Source organism: Oryx dammah, unplaced genomic scaffold, assembly GCF_014754425.2.
Source record: "Oryx dammah isolate SB20612 unplaced genomic scaffold, SCBI_Odam_1.1 HiC_scaffold_5, whole genome shotgun sequence".
Lineage (NCBI taxonomy): Eukaryota > Metazoa > Chordata > Mammalia > Artiodactyla > Bovidae > Oryx > Oryx dammah.
In genome coordinates this window covers 100131100-100153446 of record NW_024070189.1, presented here as the reverse complement: position 1 = coordinate 100153446, position 22347 = coordinate 100131100, and the positions used below count along the sequence as shown (strand labels likewise).

The following is a 22347-nucleotide window of genomic DNA, read 5'->3' as shown; positions in this document are numbered from 1 at the left end:
GCCATTCTGGTGAGTGTGAAGTCGTAGCGCATGGTGGCATTGACTTGTATTTCCCTAATGACTAATGGCATAGAGCATCTTTCCACGTGTTTGGTTCAGTTCAGTTCAGTAGCTCAGTTGTGTTGGACTGTTTGCAACCCCATGGACTGCAGCACGCCAGGCCTCCCTGTCCAACACCAACTCCTGGAATTTACTCAAACTCATGTCCATTGAGTTGGTGATGCCATCCAACCATCTCATCCTCTGTTGTCCCCTTCTCCTCCCACCTTCAATCTTTCCCAGCATCAGGGTCTTTTCAAATGAGTCATTCTTTGCATCAGGTGGCCAAAGTATTGGAGTTTCAGCTTCAATGTGCTTGGTAGTCAGTGAAATAACACTTTTTAAAAAAGAGATTAGATGATGTAAATGTAATACATTCAGATGAAAAGTCAAATTTTTACTGGTATAATTTCAAATATCAATATAATGAAAACGGCAGTATGTGTGAGAGAATATGAATGGTGATTACTTTAACATGTTTGGATTAAGGATATTACTTTTATTTCTCTTTTTCTTATTTGTATTTCTTCTATGACAAGGTATCATTTAGGATAAAAGATAGACCTCTTCAATAACAACTCTCAAGGGAAAGAAAAACAACTGCAATTTTCAGCTTCGGTTCAGTTGCTCAGTCGTGTCCAACTCTTTGCAACCCCATGGACTGCAGCACACCAGGCCTCTCTGTCCATCATCAACTCCCAGAGTCTACTCAAACTCATCTCCATTGAGTCAGTGATGCCACCCAACCATCTCATCCTCAGTTGTCCCCTTCTCCTCCTGCCTTCAATCTTTCCCAGCATCAGGGTCTTTTCAAATGAGTCAGTTCTTTGCATCAGGTGGCCAAAGTACTGGAATTTCAGCTTCAACATCAGTCCTTCCAATGAACATTCAGGAATGATCTCCTTTAGGATGGACTGGTTGGATCTCCCTGCAGTCGAAGGGACTCTCAAGGGTCTTCTCCAACACCACAGTTCAAAAACATCAATTCTTCTGCACTCAGCTTTCTTTATAGTCCAACTCTCACATCCATACATGACTACTGGAAAAAGCATAGCCTTGACGAGATGGACCTTTGTTGGTAAATTAATGTCTCTGCCTTTTAATATGCTGTCTAGGTTGGTCATAACTTTCCTTCCAAGGAGTAAGTGTCTTTTAATTTCATGGCTACAGTCACCATCTGCAGGGATTTTGGAGCGCCTCCCCCCCAAATAAAGTCAGCCACTGTTTCCACTGTTCCCCCATCTATTTGTCATGAAGTGATGGGACAAATGCCATGATCTTAGTTTTCTGAACATTGAGTTTTAAGCCAACTTTTTCACTCTCCTCTTTCACTTTCATCAAGAGGCTCTTTAGTTCTTCTTCGCTTTCTGCCATAAGGGTGGTGTCATCTGCATATATGAGGTTATTGGTATTTCTCCTGGCAATCTTGATTCCAGCTTAGAATATGTTAAATATTTACTCATTTTGCAATATAGGGTTTATTTCTTACTTTGCAACCATTAAGTCCTCTGGCTCCTGAAAGGGCCTGAGACTAAGACTCTATCCCTGCAACCTGAGTGGGGTTAGTCCTGGGGCAGCTACTGTCCTGAGTGCTGAAGGAAGTGGCCCCACTCCTGCCCCATCCACTTCACCCACTTGGCCTCCACTCCCTAAAACATCCAGATAAAAATGAAGTCCTGGGTCCTGACTCTGTGATAGGAAAAAAATTTTTTTCACTTCCCAACTTCAGGTCAACGTCACAGCAAGGCCCTTTGAAACTGCAATAGATGTAAATATGGGAATTTTGAAGTTGCTGAATCTTCTAATGATAGTCTTCTGAAGCAGCAGGTTTCCACACGTCCCCAAATTTAAGTATACCTATGATGACTTTAAAACATTTTATTTTTAAGGCTTTTTTTTAACTAAATTTTTTAAATTTTACTTTATAATACTGTATTGGTTTTGCCATAGATTGACATGAATCCACCACGGGTGTACATGAGTTCCCAATCCTGAACCCCCCTCCCACCTCCCTCCCCATATCATCTCTCTGGGTCATCTCCGTGCACCAGCCCCAAGCATCCTGTATCCTGTATCGAACCTAGTCTGGTGATTCATTTCTTACATGATAGTATACATGTTTCAAATTTATGAAAGCGATGCAGAAAGAAGTGAGGAAATGAACCCTTATTGATTACTAATGCTTACTACATACCGAGTCAGTCATTTTGCATATGCTTGTTTATTCAGTCTCCCCAACAGCCCCATAAAGTGGCTACAATTATGTAATAAAGGAACTGAGAGGTAAACAATTTTCTTAAGCCAAACAACTAGTAAATGGCAGACTGGGATGGTGACCTTTACATTACGATGGCAAGGAGCAAGTCCAAGGTCATCTGACCCTCTCTGCATCAAGTAGTTGGACTTCCCTAATGAGTAGTCTTATACTTGGGATCCAAGTTCCCCTCTGAGCCGCCCTGCCAAAGGCCACCAGGTTTACAGCAACCTCCACCTGCCTGGAACCTAGCAGACCCTATGTGCTCCTTGCTGTCTTCTTGACAAGACTAGGGCAGAGGTGACCACGAATTTTGATTTCCAATCTGCCATTTGAGGTGTCTAGGGTCAGGGAAGATGCCAGGAGAGAAGGTGTTGGGTCATTGCTGACCTGTGCTCAGCGGCTCCACCCGCAGCCAGAGTCCGCCCTCAGTGCGCAAGATAAGCTCTGGCTTCCGGCAGGGCTCCTTATCTGGCAGAACACGGAAGCGCAGCAAGGTGAGCGCCAAGATCACTTTCATCTCAGTCATGGCGAAGGTCTGCCCAATGCAGTTCCTGCAGGCAGGAGTGGTGGTGGCTCTGACTACTCCCTGGACCTTCATCCCAGCCTCACCAAGCCGGAAATCTGGCCCATAACCCCCATCCCCATCTGTATAGATAGAGAAGTCGAACAATGCCTGGGACCCCTGACATGGGTTTGCATATCCCCTGTGCCTGGTCCAGATTCCAGTTCTGAACGCAGACATGGGAGGGAAAGGGCTCTCAGCACACTGCAGGCCCCTCCTTGGGCCCACCTCCATTCCCCAAAGGTTTATCTGTCACCTCCATGGCAGGGGAGGGAAGGAAAGCTAGAACTCTGACCATCTTCATTTTTCCCACCTCCCTGCCTGACAGTCATGCCTGGAATCTCAGTCCCAGATGCTGCCACCCCCACCACCACATTCCCACCTCAAATGCCCAATGTCCTCACCTGGGACCTGCTGAGAAGGGAACAAAAGCCAGAGGTGACCTCCCTTTGATGTTTTCTGGGTCGAAGCGGAAGGGGTCATAGACCTGGGGCAAGACAAGACAGGGTTGCTGGGTGGTATCTCCCAGGACGTCCATCCTTGGAGAGGCAGATGTGTTCATAATGGGGAGGGAGTGATGTCTGATTTGCCAGAACCCTGTGCCCTCCTTGGGTCTCCAAAGGGGAATGGACAAAGATGATGGAGGTAGGGTGTGGGGGAGGCATCACCTCAGGGTCTGGCCACACAGATGGGTTGTGGTGGGTCCCGAAAATATCAATGAGGCAGACAACACCTGTGGAACAGGGGGGACCAGTCAGGACTAGTTCCTCCCTGCCTTATTGGCCCCCTTTCTGACCAGGAACCTCCTCCCTTAGTCATTGTGGGCACCTTTGGGGATGACCCGGCCATCTGGGAGCACAATGTCCTGGGTACAGCGACGGGAGATGCTGGTAACCGGGGGGTGCAACCGCAGACTCTCCTTGATGCACATGGTCAGGAAGGGCAACTGGGCCAGGTCATCCCTATGGAAACCTCATGACAATTATCCAGGGAACAAAAACAGAGACACTCCTCAGCCCTTCAACTGTTCCTTAAGATCCTTCTTCCTAAAACAAAATCACAAGTGGATAAAATATCTCCAAATTGATTAAGTCATATACATAAATATAGACAGCTCTTTCTTTGACCATCATGACTCAGTATAAGTTTTAAGAAAGAAAGAAGGAAGGAAGGAAGAAATGCAGGATCAAAAAAGTACTAGGAGAAACTTAGCCAGATATTTTTAGATTTTCTGAACAATTCACCTAAAAGTCAATCATAGAAACTTTCACAATTTTGTAAATATAAAACATTTTTATGGCAAGACCACAAAGTCAGAAGACAAATGAGTAGGAAACAGATTCAATGTTTACTCTTATGTAACTACAGGACTAGCGATGCTAGCTAATACACTTATGGGGAGGGGGGGAGGAGAGTAAAGCCATTTGAAATGTGGGGTAAATGTGTCATTTTTTGCAGATAGTGATTTTACATTTAGAAAATAAGTGAATTCACTGGAAAACTTTTATAAACATTGAAGACAAGATCCAGTAAGTGGGGGCTGAATTCTTTTTTTAAAATCTCCCCTTTCTGTGTGGTTATTTAAATTCTTCATAGCTGATACAGTTAACTAGCTCAAAACTGGAAAACTTCAAGACAGACCCCCTATGGTCCAACAGCACTTACTTCCCTCCACAGTTTTCCTAGTGATTATTTTTTATGTATCCTTCCAGAGGTAACTTTTTGCATTAAAAAAGAAATTATATAGTAGCATACTGAATACCATACACACTGCTGTTCATTTCAAGTAACATAAACCAATGTCTTCTACATCTCTTGGAATTTGTGTCAAAAACAGGGCCTTCCACACTCTGGAGCTAGAAAATAATTTTTCATGGTTTATCCTGCAGACTTTAAGACTTCTTTATTTTTCATTTAAATCTTTGATTCTTGTGGATGTTATTTTCTTATAAGGCCCAAGAAGCAGGATGAATTAAGTTTTCTCCATATACATCCCTAGTTGACCCAGAGCTTTTATTAAACAAGCTTTATTTTCCCTAATGATAAGAGACTAAATATTTAGCATTTGCTGTTGTTTGCTATGAACAAGAAAGCTTTATCCATAAATTACTAGTTTTTCTATTAGAAATAGCAGTCAGTTAGAAGAGATAATAAAAGAAAAGATGATGGTGATGATACAAAGTGTGTGTGTGTTGGTATCTCGGTCGTGTCCGACTCTGAGACTCCATGGACTGCAGTTTGCCAGCTTCCTCTGTCCATGGAATTCTCGGGCAAGAATACTGAAGTGGGTTGCCATTCCCATCTCCATGATATAAAGCATCTGAATTCAACTTATCAAGAAATGTGAATGTGTATTATCCAAATAAACTTATAAATATTTTTCAATCCAGATAGACATATGGTTTACCATAACAACAAGGGTATCTAAGGGTTAACTTAACAATATGTGAGAATTATCTTTATGCTAAAATTGTAGGGTCCATTAAAAGCCTGGAGATTACTTGGATTTCCAAAAATGGATATCCACTTCATGCTCTGGGATACTGTGTATTAATATTATGCTTCCCATAGGTCAATTATATATTCACAACAACCACCTCTCTCCATCCTTCCTTTCTCTCTCTCTTCTCCCTTCCTCTTAGTTCTTAATTTATTCCCTGCTGTCTTCCTGACCTAATTATATCTCAAATGCACCCAAATATCTACTCATCAATATTCAGGGTCTCATCTGAGGCACTTTTTCCACCCTCAATTTTGTCCCTCTTAGTCTAAACTCTAGGCCTGCCCATGTACACTGGAAGTGTCCTGACTTGAAACTATGCCTCCACCAGGCTAGGAGCTCCTGGAAGGCAAAGACTGGGGGGTGTCTGGGACCTTCCTGAATCTCCAGAATAACAAAGAAGCTGGAAAGAATTGGAGATGCATAGAAATAGGGATAGGGAAACAGGGGGTCAGTGTTTACTAAATGGGGACTGGGTGGAGAAAGAGCAGGTGTCCCTGGACAAGAGTTGAATACTTTATTCCCTCAATGACCCTTCTGAATCCTGGATTAAATAATATGAGGAACAAGAGGGGGAAGGAGATGAGGAAACACAGAGTAAAGATGTTTGAAAACATGTGATTTCAGAGAGAAAATTAAGGGAGTGGAGGGGAAGTTCACTTACTGAATTTGTGCCAAGTGTCATCATCTGTCCTCACACATTATTGCAAATTATCTCAGAATCCAAATTTTTGTCCCAAGAGCCAGTTTGCCCTGCTATACATGCTGAGTACTAGATCTTGCCTCTGGGCTCTGTTCCTATTCCCACTAAGTGAAAGAATCAACAAAAAGATATTCTCTCTTCCCCAACCAGGGAGCAGAGCCAAGGAGAGGGGTTCAAAAAAAGGCCAAGAGGTCTTGAACTCACCATTCAATCTCTTTAGACTCACGGTCCCTCAGAAGGTCTTGCACTTCTTGCCGGCAGCGCTCCTGGTATTCTGGGTGCTTTGCAAGGTTGTACAGGATCCAGGAGAGACCACTGGCTGTGGTGTCATGGCCTGAGTAGCATCCAGAAAGACTTGGATCTCTGGGATACTTCAGCACCAAAGGTGAATAGCACCCTCACAGTAAGGACCATGGGGGAATTGGTAGGGATGAGGTAGCCCAGGGTCCACACATCAAGTCCCTGGGATAGAGAGACTCTGCCCTTTCCTTGTATTCTGAGTGTTTTGCAAGGTTGTGTAGGACTCAGGAGAGGCCACTGGCTGTGGCATCATGGCCTGAGGGGCATCCAGAACCACTTGGGTCCCTGGGTTACTTCAGTACTAGAGCATGGACAGCTGCCGGGAGCCAGCACAGGAGATCCCACCCATGGCAAAGTCATGAGGAAGAGGCCTGATGGGCAAAGGCGGGTCAGGACTCGAGGGACCCCCCAACCTCACCCATGACAAGGTCATGTGGAAGAGGCCTGACGGGCAAAGGCGAGTCAAGACTCAATGGGTCCCCTAGATCTGCTCGAGCATCTACCCCCGAAACCAAAATCTGTCTGTTATACTAAACTCTTCTGACATTAACAGGGGCTATCCCTAACCATCTTTCTCTGGAAAATTAACTTAGAGCTCCAGTTAATAGTCTCCTGCATATAAAAGCTTTGCCTCAGCTCAAACCTCTCTGTTGGCAGTCTAGCTTGTGTGACAGATTTATCCACACTCCTGCTACTACGCACATGATTGTTTACAACCTCTCAGCCATAAACAGCACAGAGAATTTGGAGTATTTTGAAAGTCTTAATTAGCATAGGGTTTTTCTAAAGATAAAAATCATGTTGGTGAAGGGTTTCATTGCTGAGTTAATGATTGCCACCAGGCCTCCATATCCTTAGGCACCTGGGAGTATGTTAATCAATGTAATTGGAATGTGGAAAAAGATATATAGTAGTTTTGATGTTAGCAATACTAGACTTTTGAGTTAATGAATTTTCTCTTTGTTATAAATCACTGTACTGCTCTTTCTTTGTTATAAATCGTTGTATCCTTGCTATGTAAAAATGTAACTTTATCACTATCTTAAGACTAAGTAGATCTTAAGGGAAAACAAGTTTTCTGATTGACTAACCTTTATCAATAGAAAGAAAGATGGGGCCATAAAATGTTAATGGGTCTCTGGACCAGGAGATATTGTAAACAAACGTAAGACAAAGAACAAAGATATGCAAAGAACACTCTGTCTTTAGATAAGGGTCAGAGTAGCTGACTCTGCATGACTTTGCTTCTTACATTTATCTCTATGTACAACTTAAAGTATAAAAGCTTCTCTGAAAAATAAAGAGACGGACCAGGACCAGTTCCACGAAAGCCTGGTTTCCCCGTGTCGTCTTTTCTTTCTTACTCTCCTTTTCAGGCTAATTCCCATCTGGAGCACAGAGGTCTGCCATGTTTACTTATTTGCGTGGGCTTCTAAGACCTGAACGGGAAGGTACCCTGCATCTTCACTCCTTCGGGATACCGAGAGGGCACCTGTGGCCTACATAAACAGTGCAAGTCTCTTGTCTCGAGACTTTATTGACTTACTGTGTAAACCAAGGAATATAAGCCTCTTTCTCTCCTCTGTTTTCTTAACTGCAAATTCTTTCCTTATCTCTCTCTAAATCTGTATATCTCCCTCGCCTCGCCGTCCACACTTCGGATACCCTGGATCCAACCGGGGCTGGACCCCAGTAGACAGCTCCCTCGCACTAAGGCCCATGGGGAGGATGGGGAGGGATGGGGTAGTCCAGGGTCAATTCAGCAAGTTCCCTCCCTTTCTCTAGCCCCAAACTGGGACCCTCACCCTCAAACATGAAGGTGTCAGCTTCAGCCCGGATATCTTCATCTGACAATCCCTTCCCATCTTCATCCTAGAGAGAAAGCAAGATCCCCAGAATCACATTAGTTCTGAGGAACCCTGAGTCTAATGTGAAACAGTCTCTAAAACTGCATATAGGAACCCAATCCCAACCTGAAGCCCTAGAAATCCTTTGCTCAGCCTTTAACTAGAGGCCATATTCCATAGGCCTCCTCCTTAACATCTTTCTCTACTGTGTCATCCCTGGTGAGAGGAATCAGTAATCTGAAAATATTTTCATGTTTATACATGACAGGGGATTTCTGCAAAATGTTTCTGGCAACCTGGGTTACAACCTGGGTTATAAAACTATAGAACCTGTAGAATTTACCTTCTCACCAGAGTATTTGTTTAAGCTCCAGAATAATCTTTCTTCCAGCCCCTCTCCCTCTCTCCATAGGGATAAAGGGGCTGATGTATCAATTGCCCTGTATAAGTTCCAAATGTCAAAATCTAGAGGTACTTGTACTGTGATCCAAGCATGGTGCCCTCATAAGCATTTGGGAATGGGGAGCCAGAGCTACAATTCTACTCAAGCTACTATTATGGCCGTGAGAAATAAATGTACTGCTTTGCTCCAGGCTTCTGTATATATATATATAGATTCTGTACATACATGTAGAGCCTACCTCAGTGATAGATGGACTTATCAGTTTGCATTAGAGTCAAATCACAGGCCCTTCACAGTTTCAGACTTAGCAGTCCCCTACAGGCTATACTGCACATGGTCATCTCTAAAACATCCCTGACCCATCCCTCCCTTCTACAAGCACCTTCCACGGCTCCCCAGGACCCTCTGCATCCCATTCAAATTCTTTGATCAGATCAAAGTCCCTTCTACCTCTTGAACTCAGATCCCAGAGGAACCCACCTTGGTCAGCAGAAGCACATCAATGAAGTCCAAAGTCTTGGTCTTTGCCTTGGCCTTGAGGAAGTCATCAACATTCTCCTTGGGGAGAGTGCGGCGCCGCTCCTGAATGACGGTATCTGTGAAGTCGTGCACTAGGCGGCAGGCCTTGCGGAAGCGCTGCCCGTCTGAGGTGAGATAGTACAGGAAGTCCATGTACAGGAAGATCTGTTGGTTTCTTTTTGACACAAGCGCACTAAGCTCCAAGATGGCGGCGATATATTCGCTGGGCTTCCTGAGGAAGAGAGCATAAGGGAGGCAACAACTTAAAACCTGAAGCCCAGAAGCCAGGGTCTACCTCCCTTCAGGAATGGAGGCTCCTAGAACAAATAACCCACAGATACAGTGTGGGCTGAGCCAGAGATGTGACTCTTCAGACTCTTCTCAATCCACATCCTATCTCAGTGAGCTGCCTCCATGCCCCAGGCACCCAGAGCACAGCTTAGATACCATGCTTCTCGCCTTTCTCTCTTTCTCAGTATCTGTCCCTTCTCCTTCCCCTACTGTCCACTTGTCTTAGCCCTTATCCTTTCCCAGCTGGTCAATGGCCCAGTCCCCTCCTTAGTCTCCTTACATCCAGTGTCAACACCATCCAGGGTCTACATGACTATTGGATTCTCCTGAGTCAGATGTCTAAGCTCAACTATAACCAAGACCTTCATGTGCTCAAACACCTTCCATAGCTCCCAGGAAACCTCAGATAAAGTTCATATCTTCTTAGCCTGACTTCAGAATTCCCTTAAGATATTACCTTCTCATTCCTCCAACATTTTTTTTCATGGTGTCTCCTCACTGTTCCATATACTTTTCTCATCCTACCCTTCTGGCCTTTATCAAAGGGTTCTACCTACCTGGAAGGATAGCTCCTTCTCTTTCTATTTCCTGTCCTGGGTTGTCCACCTCCTCCAGGAAGGACCTTCCAATTTCCCTGGTCAGTCCTCCCTCCCCCATCTACTACCTTGAGTCTATGACTCATGTTCCCAGGCCCAGCGATGAAACTCACTCTTGGCAATTGCTGTCAAAACTGAAGACACATTTCTGCAGACTGTCCAGGGTCAGGAGGCTGATGTGTTCAAACATGTCCAGGTGGGTGTGGCCCTCTGTGACCAGGCGCTCCCACTTGGCCTGGTCAGGGAAGGAGACAGAGCTGGGGCCTCTTCACAACCACCTGCGTGGACTACCCTAAGACCCTGCCTCTTGGTTCCAGGACCATCCCCAGGGAGCATCAGGCTTGAGTGGAAGTGCAAGCTGTTACTTATAGAACGTGAAGTTCTCATCACTGGAAGTCAAGAGACCTGAATTTAAATCCTAACTCAGCCTCCTGCTCTCTACATATTCGTGATCAATTTATGACATGAATCCAATGCTCAATAAATCTTGCTTTCATCATCTTCATTGTTAAAAGCTGATTAGGAAACTGTCCCCTATGTTGAGAAAGGCCAAAGTCCTCCATGGGCCTTGAGTATCCCAAGTATCTCAAGTATCCCTTTAGTATACCAAGCATATTCTTGCTTGGTATACTAAAACAAACTGGAAGACCCTGGTATTCTTTACCTGGGCCAATTCTCAGAGTTGCATTTGTAGTAAACAACCTTGAGAAGTGAGGTAATGTGTCCTCCTGGGAAAATATCAGGCTTGCTTCTAGTTCTAAAAGTCATAGAGTCCCTAAACCTAGTAGTTCTCCCCACAGTAATACAACATACCACACGAGCAGGCACCAGTTGAAGCCCACCTGTGTCATCCTCATGGAATTTGATTACTTGGAAGAAGAATACAAACCAACAGGAAGCACATGCCATTTACTGAGCCAAGAGTAATAAATTATCCTTTGTCTGTGACTCAGGATTCTTGGGTCTAATGGCAGAATCCATGAAAGAGTAACAAGCTTACTTGTCCATTTGCAAGTATAGAAAAGTCCCAAGCACTTCACAAAATTCTTTACTTTAGTTCTTCAATTCCATAAATATATATACATATATATATACATATACCCTTTGCAATGTGATTTTTAAGTAGATTATAATCGGGCATGGAGCTTATTTCACCATCCTTTGATTCTGAGTTGGCCTTGGACCTGCTTTGGCCAATAACCTGAGAAAAATGATGACTAGGGTGCCCCATAGGCTTCCCTGATAGTTAACTTGGTAAAGAATCCACCTGCAATGCAGGAGACCCCAGTTTGAATCCTGGGTTAGGAAAATCCACTGGAGAAGGGATAGGCTACCAACTCCTGTATTCTTGGGCTTCCCTTGTGGCTCAGCTGGTAAAGAATCTGCCTGCAGTGTGGGAGACCTGGGTTAGGAAGATCCCCTGGAGAAGGAAAAGGCTACCCTATCCAGTATTCTGGCCTAGAGAATTTCTGGATGGTATAGTCCATGGGGAGAAGGCAATGGCACCCCACTCCAGTACTCTTGCCTGGAAAATCCCATGGATGGAGGAACCTGGTAGGCTGCAGTCCACGGGGTCGTGAAGAGTTGGACACGACTGAGCGACTTCACTTTCACTTTTCACTTTCATGCATTGGAGAAGGAAATGTCAACCCACTCCAGTATTCTTGCCTAGAGAATCCCAGGGATGGGGGAGCCTGGTGGGCTGCCGTCTATGGGGTGGCAGAGTCGGACACGACTGAAGCGACTTAGCAGTAGCATAGTCCATGGGGTCGCAAAGAGTTGGGCACAACTGAGTGACTTTCACTTTCAGGGTACCCCAAACCAAGACCCCAAAAGGCATTGCATTCCTGCATTGTCTGTTGTAACTTCTTTTTCAATTCTAGTTTTATCAATTTGAGTCTTCCCTCTTCTTTCCTGAGAAGTCTTGCTAATGGTTTATCAATTTTATTTATCTTCTCAAAGAAACACTTAGTTTTGTTGCTCTTTGGTACTTTTTTCTTCATTTATTTTTTATTTCAGCTCCAATCTCTCTGATTTCTTTCCTTCCACTGACTTTGGGGGTTTGCTGTTCTTCCTTTCTATTTGCTTTAAGTGTGATGTTAGGTTGTCTATTTTATATTTTTCTTTTCTTTTTTTTTTTTTTTTTTTTTGAGGTAGGCTTGAAAAGCAGTTCTTAGAACTGTTTTTTACTGCATCTCATAGATTTCGAGTTGTCGTGTTTTCAGTGTCATTGGTTTCTAGGTATTTGTGTGTGTGTGTGTGTGTGTGTGTTTTGCAGTTTTTTCCTATAATTGATATCTAACCACATAGCATAAGGGTCAGAAAAAATGCTTGATACAATTTCAATTTTCTTAAATTTACCAAGGCTTGATTTGTGACCCAAGATGTGATCTATCCTGGGGCACATGTGCACTTGAGGGGAAAAAAAAATGTATTCTGTTGCTTTGGGAAGGGTTGTCCTGTAGATATCAGTTGGGTCCATCTGGTATAATGTGAAAACACAACCTTCAGAATGGCAGAAAATAATTGCAAATAAAGAAACTGACAGAGGATTAATCTCCAAAATATACAAGCAGCCCATGCACCTCAATATCAGAAAAACAAACAACACAATCATAAAATGGGCAGAGGCCCTCAAGAGGAATTTCTCCAAAGACATACAGGTGGCCAATAAACACACGAAGAAGGTGCTCAGTCTTGCTCATTGTTAGAGAAATGCAAATCAAAACTAAAATGAGGTATCACCTCACCCCAGTTAGAACTTCCATCGTCAAAAATTCTCAAGCAATAAATGCTGGAGAGGATGTGGAGAAAAGGAAACCCTCTTGCACTATTGGTGTGACTATAAATTGATGCAAGCCACTGTGGAGAGCAGTATGGAGATTTCTTTGAAAACCAGGAATACTAAGCAAATATCTTGAGAAAATCATAGTTCAAAAAGTCACATATACCCTAATGTTCATTGCTGCACTACTTACAATAGCCAGGATATGGAAACAACCTAGATGCCCATTGACAGATGAATGGATAAAGAAGTTGTGGTACATAGGTACAATGCACTTAGTCATCAAAAGGAACAAATGTGAATCAGTTGTACTGAGGTGGATAAATATAGAGCCTGTTACACTGAGTGAAGTAAGTCTTATATTGGCCAAGAGAAAAACAATTATTTTGTTATATATATATATGTAATTTGCTTCCCTGGTGGCTCAAACATTAAGGAATCTGCTTGTAATGCAAGGAGACCCAGGTTCAATCCCTGGATCAGGGAGACCCCTGGAGAAGGGAATGGCAAACCACTCCAGTGTTCTTGCCTGGAGAGTTCCATGGACAGAGGAGCCTGTGGGCTACAGTCCATGGGGTCATAAAGAATTGGACACAACTGAAAGACTAACACTTTCACTTTTCATGGGATCTAGAAAAATTGCACTGATGAACCTAATTGCAGGGCAGGAATGCAGATTCAGATATAGAGAACAGACTCTTGAACACAGCAGGGAGAAGAGGGGGTGGAACAAATTGAGAAAGTAGCGTTGACGTATATATTACTATTATGTGTAAAATAGATAGCTAGGGGGAAGCTGCTATATATGACTGATTAGCATTGCTGTATGGCAGAAACTGACACAACTGTGTAAGGCAATTAAACTCCAATTAAAAACTAAAATAAAAATAAAAGGGCATTGCAGTTTCTTCTCAGTCTGTTGGAACATTGCTTCTGCCAGTGAACAAACCTGAAATGTCTTCAAGGGAGAGAATCACATAAAAGGAAGTCCATTTGACCTGGGTGAAACGAACCGAGATCAGCTAAGAAGGGATAGGCTACCCACTCCAGTATTCTTGGGCTTCCCTGGTGGCTCAGCTGGTAAAGAATCTGCCTGCAATGTGGGAGACCTGGGTTCATTCCTGGGTTGGGAAGATCCCCTGGAGAAAGGAAAGGCTACCTACTCCAGTATTCGAGCCTGGAGAACTCCATGGACTTGATAGTCCGTGGAGTCACAAAGAGTCAGACAACTGAGTGACTTTCACTTTCGTGTTATTGTTTGTAAGTGATTTGTTACTCCAGAATAACTACTATACAACATTCATTATTTTCCTAAAATATGTCTCAAGATTCCAAGACTTCTGTGAAGAAAAAGAGAAACTAACACATTCTGAGCAGCTACTATGTGCCAGGAACATGGCTCCATTACATTATGTTGACCACTTTGCAAAAGTGGTCATGTTATACTTATTTATCAGCCAAGGAAACTAAGGTTCAGAAGGGAGAACAATGGCCTCCAAGTCAACTGGAAGATCCATAATTCCAGACTAGATGTTCCTGAGTCCCCGTTATCCTCAAGACTCCAGCTGGAACGCTGGGTTCAAGGAACTCACGTGCATGATCTCTGCACTCTTCGTGAAAATCTTTATATAAGGCTTCAGGATGTTGAAGTGGAAAGCGGGTGTCAGCATGCGACGGTGGCTGCTCCACTTGTCACCAGCACTCACCAGGAGCCCATCCCCTAGCAGAGACATCCACAGGGAGTGAGCAAAGGAAGACCTTCCCCTGGGTCCCCAAAGTCATCCCCAATCCCCTTCACTCGCAATTACTCACCAAGCCAGGGTTTTAGAGTGCCATAGAACAGCATGTCCTTGGGTGCAATGGCAGCTGAAATGAATAAAGACAATCAGGAGCCAGGTAGATGGAGAGGAGAGGGACTTCTGATGAGCGGTGGAGGCTTCCAGCCAGGAATCTGCATTCCCTCTCCAAGCCCAACCTAGCAGAATGGGACTAAGAGCACAGGATGCTGGGAGGGGAGAAGGGACCAGACCAGGCCGCAGCACAGAGAAGAGCAAAGGCAGAGCCCATAGACACAACTCAGTGTGCTTAGACACACCCCAGAATGACACAACATGGCCCAGCATTCCTAGACATAGCCTACAGAGTCCAATACATTCTGACATGGAAGCAAATCCCAGCCCTCTACAAAACACCTTTACAGGGACCAAGGACACCACACCTGCCCCAGCACGAGGACCTCTCTTGAGACAACATATATGACACAATCTGAAATGATGCACAGCTCTGCCGTGGACCTGAAGGCCATCGGACCTGTTCCCACGGTGCCCCAGGCAGGCTCCAGAGAGGACTGGGATACAGTGATCTCACAGACACCAACCAAGTGTGAGCCAGGCATACCTTAAGACCCCAAACAGGCAGGACTCACACAAGTTCTCAGGCATTTCTCAAAGTGACCCTGAGCCCCAGGCCTGAGGCAGACCCCACCTGTGGCCCAGGAGTGATCAGTGGGAGAACCAGACAATCTCTAATGACATTTCAGATAAGAACCAGAGAGACTCCTAGATGCCTCAAATGTCCTTGGCCACAGGTGAGTTCCAGACATGACTGAGAACATCTTTGAGCTCAGGCATAAAATATACTAAGTGGCACCAAGTAAAACATACACCAGTTGTAACCAGAATCCATGTGGATACGTAAATGTGACTAGATGTGGCCATGCAGCAGACACTGCACAGACACGACTGAGGTCAGGCAGGTGGGAGTCTGCAGTGAGAGACAGTGGTACCCTGGCCACACCCCCCCACTGTCTGCATCATGGTCAGCCACCCAATTAGAGGCAACACAGACCATGACAGGGGACAAGCTGTGGCCAAGGATCTACCTGGAGCCAAGAGCACAAGCTTGATGCAGGTGGGGTGGAAGATGTAGATGATCGCACACCAGGGCCCCACCCACCAGCAGGATGCATCCCCATAGGTGCTGGCCAGGCCCTGTGTGCACAGGAGGCCTTTCTCCCAGCTCTGAATCTGGAGAGGAACAAATAGGACCTAATTCAAGCTCTTCTAGGCTGCCAGAGGGAAGGATCTGCAGGGCAGAGAGCCACACCTGAAGCCATGCATCGATTTCAGCAGCTGCTCCTCTGTCCTCACGCTTTCTCAGGCTCCTTCCCCACACCCTCCACAAAGGACAGTTGGATGTCCCTTCCGGTGCAAGGATAGGAAGGGTCTTTCCCTGTGTGGATCCCAAACACCATGTTCAACTCACTTCTCTTCCACCTCCATATTCCAGATAAGGAAACTGAGGCTCTGAATATTGAAATGACTTGCCCACAGTCGCACAGATATTATGCCTGACACATGAAGCCAGGTGTGCCTGAATCCAGGGTCTGAGTTCTTAACCACTGAACTGCTCTAAGCCCTAAAACAATAGCTCAGGTAACCCTGTGCCTGCCAAGACATGCAATCAGACTCTCAGGAACGTGAGGATTGGTCCTATGACCCAAGCCATGCAAATTAAAGGGAACCTTCACCTTTTTCTAAAACTGTTTTGAATGAGTTCACTTTTCTATGGGGGTTGAGCTTGGAGGATTCAATCTTACCAGGATAAGAGGGAAGCCATCACAGATGAACACAGAACTAAACGATGAAAACAGATTTCTGATGACATTTTAAGACCCAGATCCAGCTGTCCTGAAGACATCTTCTTTGGAGTTTACAGTCAATTGATACTCTTTCTTTGTATAGATCATACAGGGTTGAGTTTCCACCACTACAGCTGAAAGAAACTGCAGCAGCCAGAGAGAGCTAGGGCCCTGCCCAGAGTCACTCAGCGTCCTGGTGTCGGAAACCAGGTCTCTGTCAGAAGCTGCCTATTCCCCTGCTTGCCTGGTCTGTCTGTGGATGGGAGGGGCAGGGGACAAAGTTAGGGAGCCAGGGTGGGATGAGGTAGAGTCTCCTCAGGGAGATTCCTGGGCACTGGAGAAGGAAGGCCCTGAATTAGAAGTGGCTGAGCCACAGGATATGGTCAAGAAACCGACCCATTGGAGAGGTGGATGTCACAAAAATACAGCCCAGATCATGCACCAGACATAAACTTTCATTGCTGGGAATCTGGGGATGAGTGAGACTGAGAGCAGATGTGCCAGGGGGCCTGGGATGCTATGGAAGCCCACTGCATCACTCTACCCTCTGCTTTCAAAGATATCTGTTCATTGTTCCAGACCCAGTTCCAGCACCTCCTCTTCCAGAAATCCTTCCAGCATGCCCTAACAGAGGACCTTGCTTCTTCTTGGGTTGCCACAGCCCATCTCCCTCCAGCCAATTCCCGACCAACCACACCAGGTCAGGGATATCCTGTTCCAGATCTGAGTCCTGATACTGGGGACATCTTTCAGCAGGGCACCAGAGTGGGGTATAGTTAACAGAGTGAGGAAGGAGACAGTGAAATGGGGGCTGATGAACATATGAAAAAAAGGAGGAAATGGCTGAGCTAGAGAGGGGAGGAGGGGCCGTGGTCTTGTAGGGGCGACATCAAATGTAGGCAAGGAGGGGTTGGAATCCCTCAAATGTGTCATAGCATCCACCACCACAAGCTCTGCCTGGGTACCTGAGGCGTTGGTGATGCTCCGGAGCATGTCAGGGTGGCAGAAGATGACCATCGGGATAATGGGGCCAAACCAGATCAAATATCCACGGGGGTAGTTGGCCGCCATCTGAGTGAAGTAGATCAGGCCCTGCTCCGTGGGGGGCACCTGCAAGCAAGGGAAGAGCCATCACTTCCCAGATGGAGCCACTGCAGTGGACAGTGTGTCAGAGTCTGTACAGATGGAGAGAATCTCTGCTTCCTCCTTCTCTGGGAGCAGAAGGGACATGGAGCATCTCCAAGTCCCAAGGATGTCCCACAGGACACAGGGAAAAGACAGGCTCTCTACCCATAGGGAGGTTGACCTTGACTTGAGAAGTCAGATTTTTCATGTCCTGGGAGTGGTCCCAGTTCCAGGAGTGCCTACAGGAGGAGATCCCTATGGGGGAGGTTTGTGGATGCAGGGTGGCCTCAGGACTTCTCCCTAGGTTTGGGTCCCACATCCTTTCATAATCTGGATGGTCCAAGTGGCCTCCAGTTCCTTACATGGTAAAGGGTCTGCAGACCTGGGACCTTCCAGCCCTGGCAGATCCCAAGGGACAGACATTAATCAAGAAAGCAGCTCAGACCTACAAACCTTCTCTATTGGCTAGGCTCTGTGCAGAGTGCATCCTGTCTGTCTATTCCTCTGCGACCTCGGGTTACGACTTTCAATCGTGCCACTTATAGATGAAGAAACTGACACCATATGCAACCCAAAGGGAAGAAGATGATGCTCCTAGAGAAGCATCACCTCCATCAGGATGCTCCATTCAAGCTTGACAAAGGTGCTCCAGGTGCTCTAGGCAGGTGAACATAAGTCACTTTTACTTTGGGGCTTTGTTCCCCTCTCCCCAAGGACCTCAGGTGAAGGTTCAGTGCACTTGGTGAGAACTGGTCCAGAGAGAGAGAGTGACTCAGCCAAGGTCACACAGCAAGAGGGGCCGCAGGAAAGAAAAGTGATCAAGACCAGACCACACAGCCAAGCCCTTGGAGGGAAGAGCAGAACTGCAATAATTTTATAACATTTTTGTTACCTCCAGGGCTTGCAGAGACCATTTCTAGACCCAGACTCAGGAAATCTACACAGCAAGTTTTGGAGTGCCCCCTGTTCTGGGCTTCTGAACTTTGCCATAATAAACAGGAAAATTGCAGTCAAGTCCTCCCTCAAGTTGTAGTTCTCATCCCAGACAGGAAAGAAAAAATGTTCTCATCTCTCAGCCGGGCTGTTAGATGGGAAGAGCTGGGTACTCATTCCTTTGACCTTGACAGAAGAGGGTAATGGCAAGTTTGTCACGTACATAACCAAACATTTATTTTGCATGGTTACAGTATGCCAGCCCTGGAGGACGCACTGTAGTGTCTGCTTCCCAGAACTAGCATCAAACTGGAAGGCGATTAATATATAATTGGACAGTTGATGGTTTAACTAATCATAAGCAGAACCAATTCAAAGATCAAAGTCTGGGACACAAAGTTGGCAAGCACAGAGGATGGGGAGGTCTAAGAGGGCTTCTTAAAGAAGAAGTGAACTTTATCCAGGTTGGGCAATGAGCCCATTGGGATATTTTGGGAGGAGAGAAGGTAAGATTAGAAGAAGGGATCCTGGGAGAGAGAGGGTATGGGAAGCTGTGGTCCTGTAGGTCGGGGTGGGGAGTTGATAGCCAATTCCTGTGGGACAGCTGTAACCCAGAATGAAAAGACACAGGAAATGGACCACAAGCAGACCAGACCCTGGACAGCACCCTTGAGGAGACCTCAAGGTCACCATGGAGACTAGAGAGGCCAGGAGACCAGGCTCTGTGAAGCCTGACCTCAGAGATGCACTAATGTGTGCAAGGCAGGCAGGAAATGGACCTCAAAACAGACTAGGGCTGGAAGGACAGGATGTGGGGAAGGTCTCGATGGCAGAGCAGAGGAATGAGTGAGTGAGGAAGAGGGGGCTCCCTGGCTTCCCTTGCTTCTCTGCTGTCCTAGACCCGACCCCCAACCTGAACCCCATTCCTGACCTCAGGAAGTCCATCCACCCTGATCCCCCAGACCCATCCTGCTGCCCACACTCACCAGGTCCATGTGACCCAAGAACCAGTTGCATTTTGGGGGCTGCAGGAAACATCGGAGGCGGCGAGAGTTATTGTAGAAGGTGTAGGTCCAGGCCAGGACACGGGCCAGGATCCAGGAGGCCCCAACTAACAGCAGTAGCAGCCATGGGGAGGCTAACACTGGCCCTAGTCCCAGCCTGGATAGACTCAGCTCCAGCATCCTGTGGGGTAAACAGGGTGAAGGGTGAGCTCCTGAGGGTGAAAGAAGAGGCAGTGATGGTGAGCTGTGAGGCAGAGATAAATAGAGTGAGAGGAGCAATGGAGTGAAGGGCAGGATGAGCGCTGGGGACGGGGCAAGACAGGCTCAGAAATGGGCAGACATGGGCTCAAAGAGGGAAAGTCAGAGTAAGAGGGAGAATCACAGACAGAGAGAGACAGAAGGACATTCTGTAGGACACAGAATGTTTGTGTGTTAGTTACCTACTGACATCCACTCATCTCCCAGACCAGCTTGTTCCCTGGAGCCACCCTGCCTAGAACAGTGGCCTTTCCCACCTCAGGCCAGGCCACCCAGCTCTATTACCCCCAGCCTGTCACCTGCCAAGAGCAGCTTGTCCTGCACAACTCCCTTGCTCCTCCTGGGAAGGCTTGTTCTGACCTTGACCCAGGAAAAAATCTACCAGTGTCCACACTAAGCCAGCCAATCCTTGCTGCCTGCTTACCTCCTCCCTACCTGGAGGCTGTCCAAATAAAGGGTGAGGCCTGTGAATAAGTTCAGGGTCACAGTTTGTACACTGGATGCTCAGGACTCATCACATCCCAAATGGGAAAACTGTGGGGCTGGTAAAGATGACTCGGGGCTCCCAGGTGTGCAGCCACACCTGCGGCTCTAAGCACAGTGTAGCAGATAAAAGCATAAACATTCAGGTATCACACAAGCAGGGCCTAGCTCAGCCCTGTCTGAAGTCATTTCCAGGGCTCCTGTCCATGCCTGGGCCAGGAGGGTGTCATATAACACTTCTTGGCACAGAAACAGGGAGCTCGGAGACCTGAACTCTCTGACCTCCTGGTGATACAGCCTGGCAAGAATTCAAGTCCTGCCTCTCAGCACCCCAGGGCCCAGGTTGAGACATGACAGCTGGGAGCAGGAGCAGAGAAACACACCTGGCTGAGAATTATAAGGGGATAAAGGACTCAGTTGGAAGAGGGCATCTTGAGACATGAAGGGTAAGGCTGCAAGGGACCTAGAGAGAACAGTATGCACACAGAAGAGGCAGAGCTCAGAGTGCAGTTCTGACCCACCCTCATTCATACTGTGGGCTTTGAAGACCCTCTCAGGTCTCAACCTTCCTATCTGGGAAATGGGATGTTGGATGAGACCCTGAAATAAGGCTTGCATAAAGGAAACAACTCTGTGTGACAACTGTATATGAGGAGTGTGTACTGTGTGCTGGGTCCTTCAAAAAGCATGCCTACAGTGTGTCAGGAGCTCTACATAATGCGTGCCTGTTATGTTCTGGATGAGCTACTGAAAGTGCACCTACTGTGTGCCAAGGACTCTGCATAAATCCTGTCTACTGTATGCCGGGTGTTCTACATGCCTATGATGTACTGAAGATTCTCCACAAGGCATGCCTACTAAGTGCTGAGTCCCTACACAAGGCACACCTACTATGTGTTAGGTGTGGTATGTAAAGAAAACCTACTGTGTGTTTGATAATCTTTGTAAAACACAGCTATTGTGTGCTAAGTACTCTGTATAGAATGCCTACTGTATGTCCAGTGCTCTACATATAGTAATCCCACTGTGTGCGGGATGTTCTTACAGCAAGATAATACATCACCTTCCCCTCAAGGCTCTGGGCCAGCACCCTGAGGTCAGGCAGAGGGGCCCAAGTGATGGCAGAGGGAAAGATACCTATTTAACAAATGAGTAAACTGAAGTTCATAGAGGTAAAGCTCTAACCTAAGTTGCAGAGCTCGAAAGAAGCCAGGTCTGTCATACCACCAAGCCTAAGCCTTTCTCCTCTGCTATATTGTTCCACTCCCATTCATAAGGGATGACACCCTACTAATCTGGGGGCATTTATAATGGTGGATTCTCAGCCAATATGGTCACCCCAGTGGGGAGATATCTTGAGGTCCTTGTATCATCACGTGGATCATCTCCCCACATCCAGGAAGAACCACCCAGTGGATCTGGTGTCCCCTCCTGGTCCTTCCTTGATCCTGTCCAGAACTGTCCTGTGGTGTGGTCTCAGATGACAGAGAACTTGAAGGATGGGGCTCCTGGCAAAGAAACTGAGCAGGAGAGTGGGAAGAAGGACTGTCCTGAAACTGGTGGAATGCTAGGGAGACTCCAAACGTCCTTCCCTTCAACACTGGCTGGGGGATTCAGGTGGAGGATCCTAATGTTCTCAAGGGTGTGGGGTGCATCTTCCCCCAAGAATGACCTTCTGCTCCACAGGGGTAGACTTTGCCTCCTGGCAGGTCCATTCATATCAGGGTTAAAGTGGCAAGGCCACCATGCAATAACATCATACACATAGAAGGAGCCCCAGTGCCTAAAGGGGTTCAATTCACTGCAGACCAACTATGCACCAGGAATAAGCAGAAAGCCTAGAGCAGAAATGGCACCCACCACCCCGCATTTGCCAACAGGGGCCACTGAAGCTGTCTGAAGCCTTCTCGTGTGTGAACGTTTTTGTTTGCTTTCATTAGACACTGAAAACTATGTGAGTGACTCACCCAAAGTCACACATGTGATGGAAACAGGCTGTGACCCAGGCCTCACACTGGGTAGCCTGAACCATGAAGCTCTGCTTCTTCCCTATGTGTAAATGGGCATTTCATTAGCATCACCTCTCATGGAAAATGGGAGGG

The 22347-nt window shown here is 46.3% G+C and overlaps 1 protein-coding gene across 3 annotated transcripts; it reads right to left on the bottom strand.

Annotated features, from left to right (window-relative positions):
* Positions 1-2241: 2241 nt before the first annotated feature.
* On the bottom strand, positions 2242-19853 carry LOC120864164 (prostaglandin E2 omega-hydroxylase CYP4F21-like). Of its 3 annotated transcripts, none has more exons than XM_040241013.1 (12): positions 19487-19853; positions 17408-17552; positions 14615-14668; positions 14395-14522; positions 10131-10252; positions 9092-9362; positions 8167-8233; positions 6266-6395; positions 3687-3820; positions 3527-3591; positions 3263-3345; positions 2242-2847 (listed from the first exon to the last, which is right to left on the bottom strand). In XM_040241013.1, exons 1-12 carry the CDS (start codon positions 19682-19684, stop codon positions 2673-2675), a joined length of 1572 nt encoding a protein of 523 aa, XP_040096947.1. In that variant the 5' UTR covers positions 19685-19853; the 3' UTR covers positions 2242-2672. The 3 variants fall into 3 exon arrangements, 2 of the variants coding, with proteins under 2 accessions (XP_040096947.1, XP_040096948.1); XM_040241014.1 differs by lacking the exon at positions 17408-17552 and adding an exon at positions 15684-15828; XR_005721138.1 differs by lacking the exon at positions 3527-3591 and having other exon boundaries at positions 2832-2847.
* Between the last annotated feature and the right edge of the window lie 2494 nt (positions 19854-22347).

Coding starts and splice junctions, on each gene's coding strand:
- LOC120864164 (XM_040241013.1), bottom strand. CDS start 19,684: ATGCTGGAGCTGAGTCTATCCAGGCTGGGACTAGGGCCAGTGTTAGCC. Junction 6,396..8,166: donor TGACACCTTCATGTTTGAGG/GTGAGGGTCCCA, acceptor GATGCTACTCAG/GCCATGACACCACAGCCAGT. Junction 2,848..3,262: donor CCCTTCTCAGCAGGTCCCAG/GTGAGGACATTG, acceptor TCCTGCCTGCAG/GAACTGCATTGGGCAGACCT.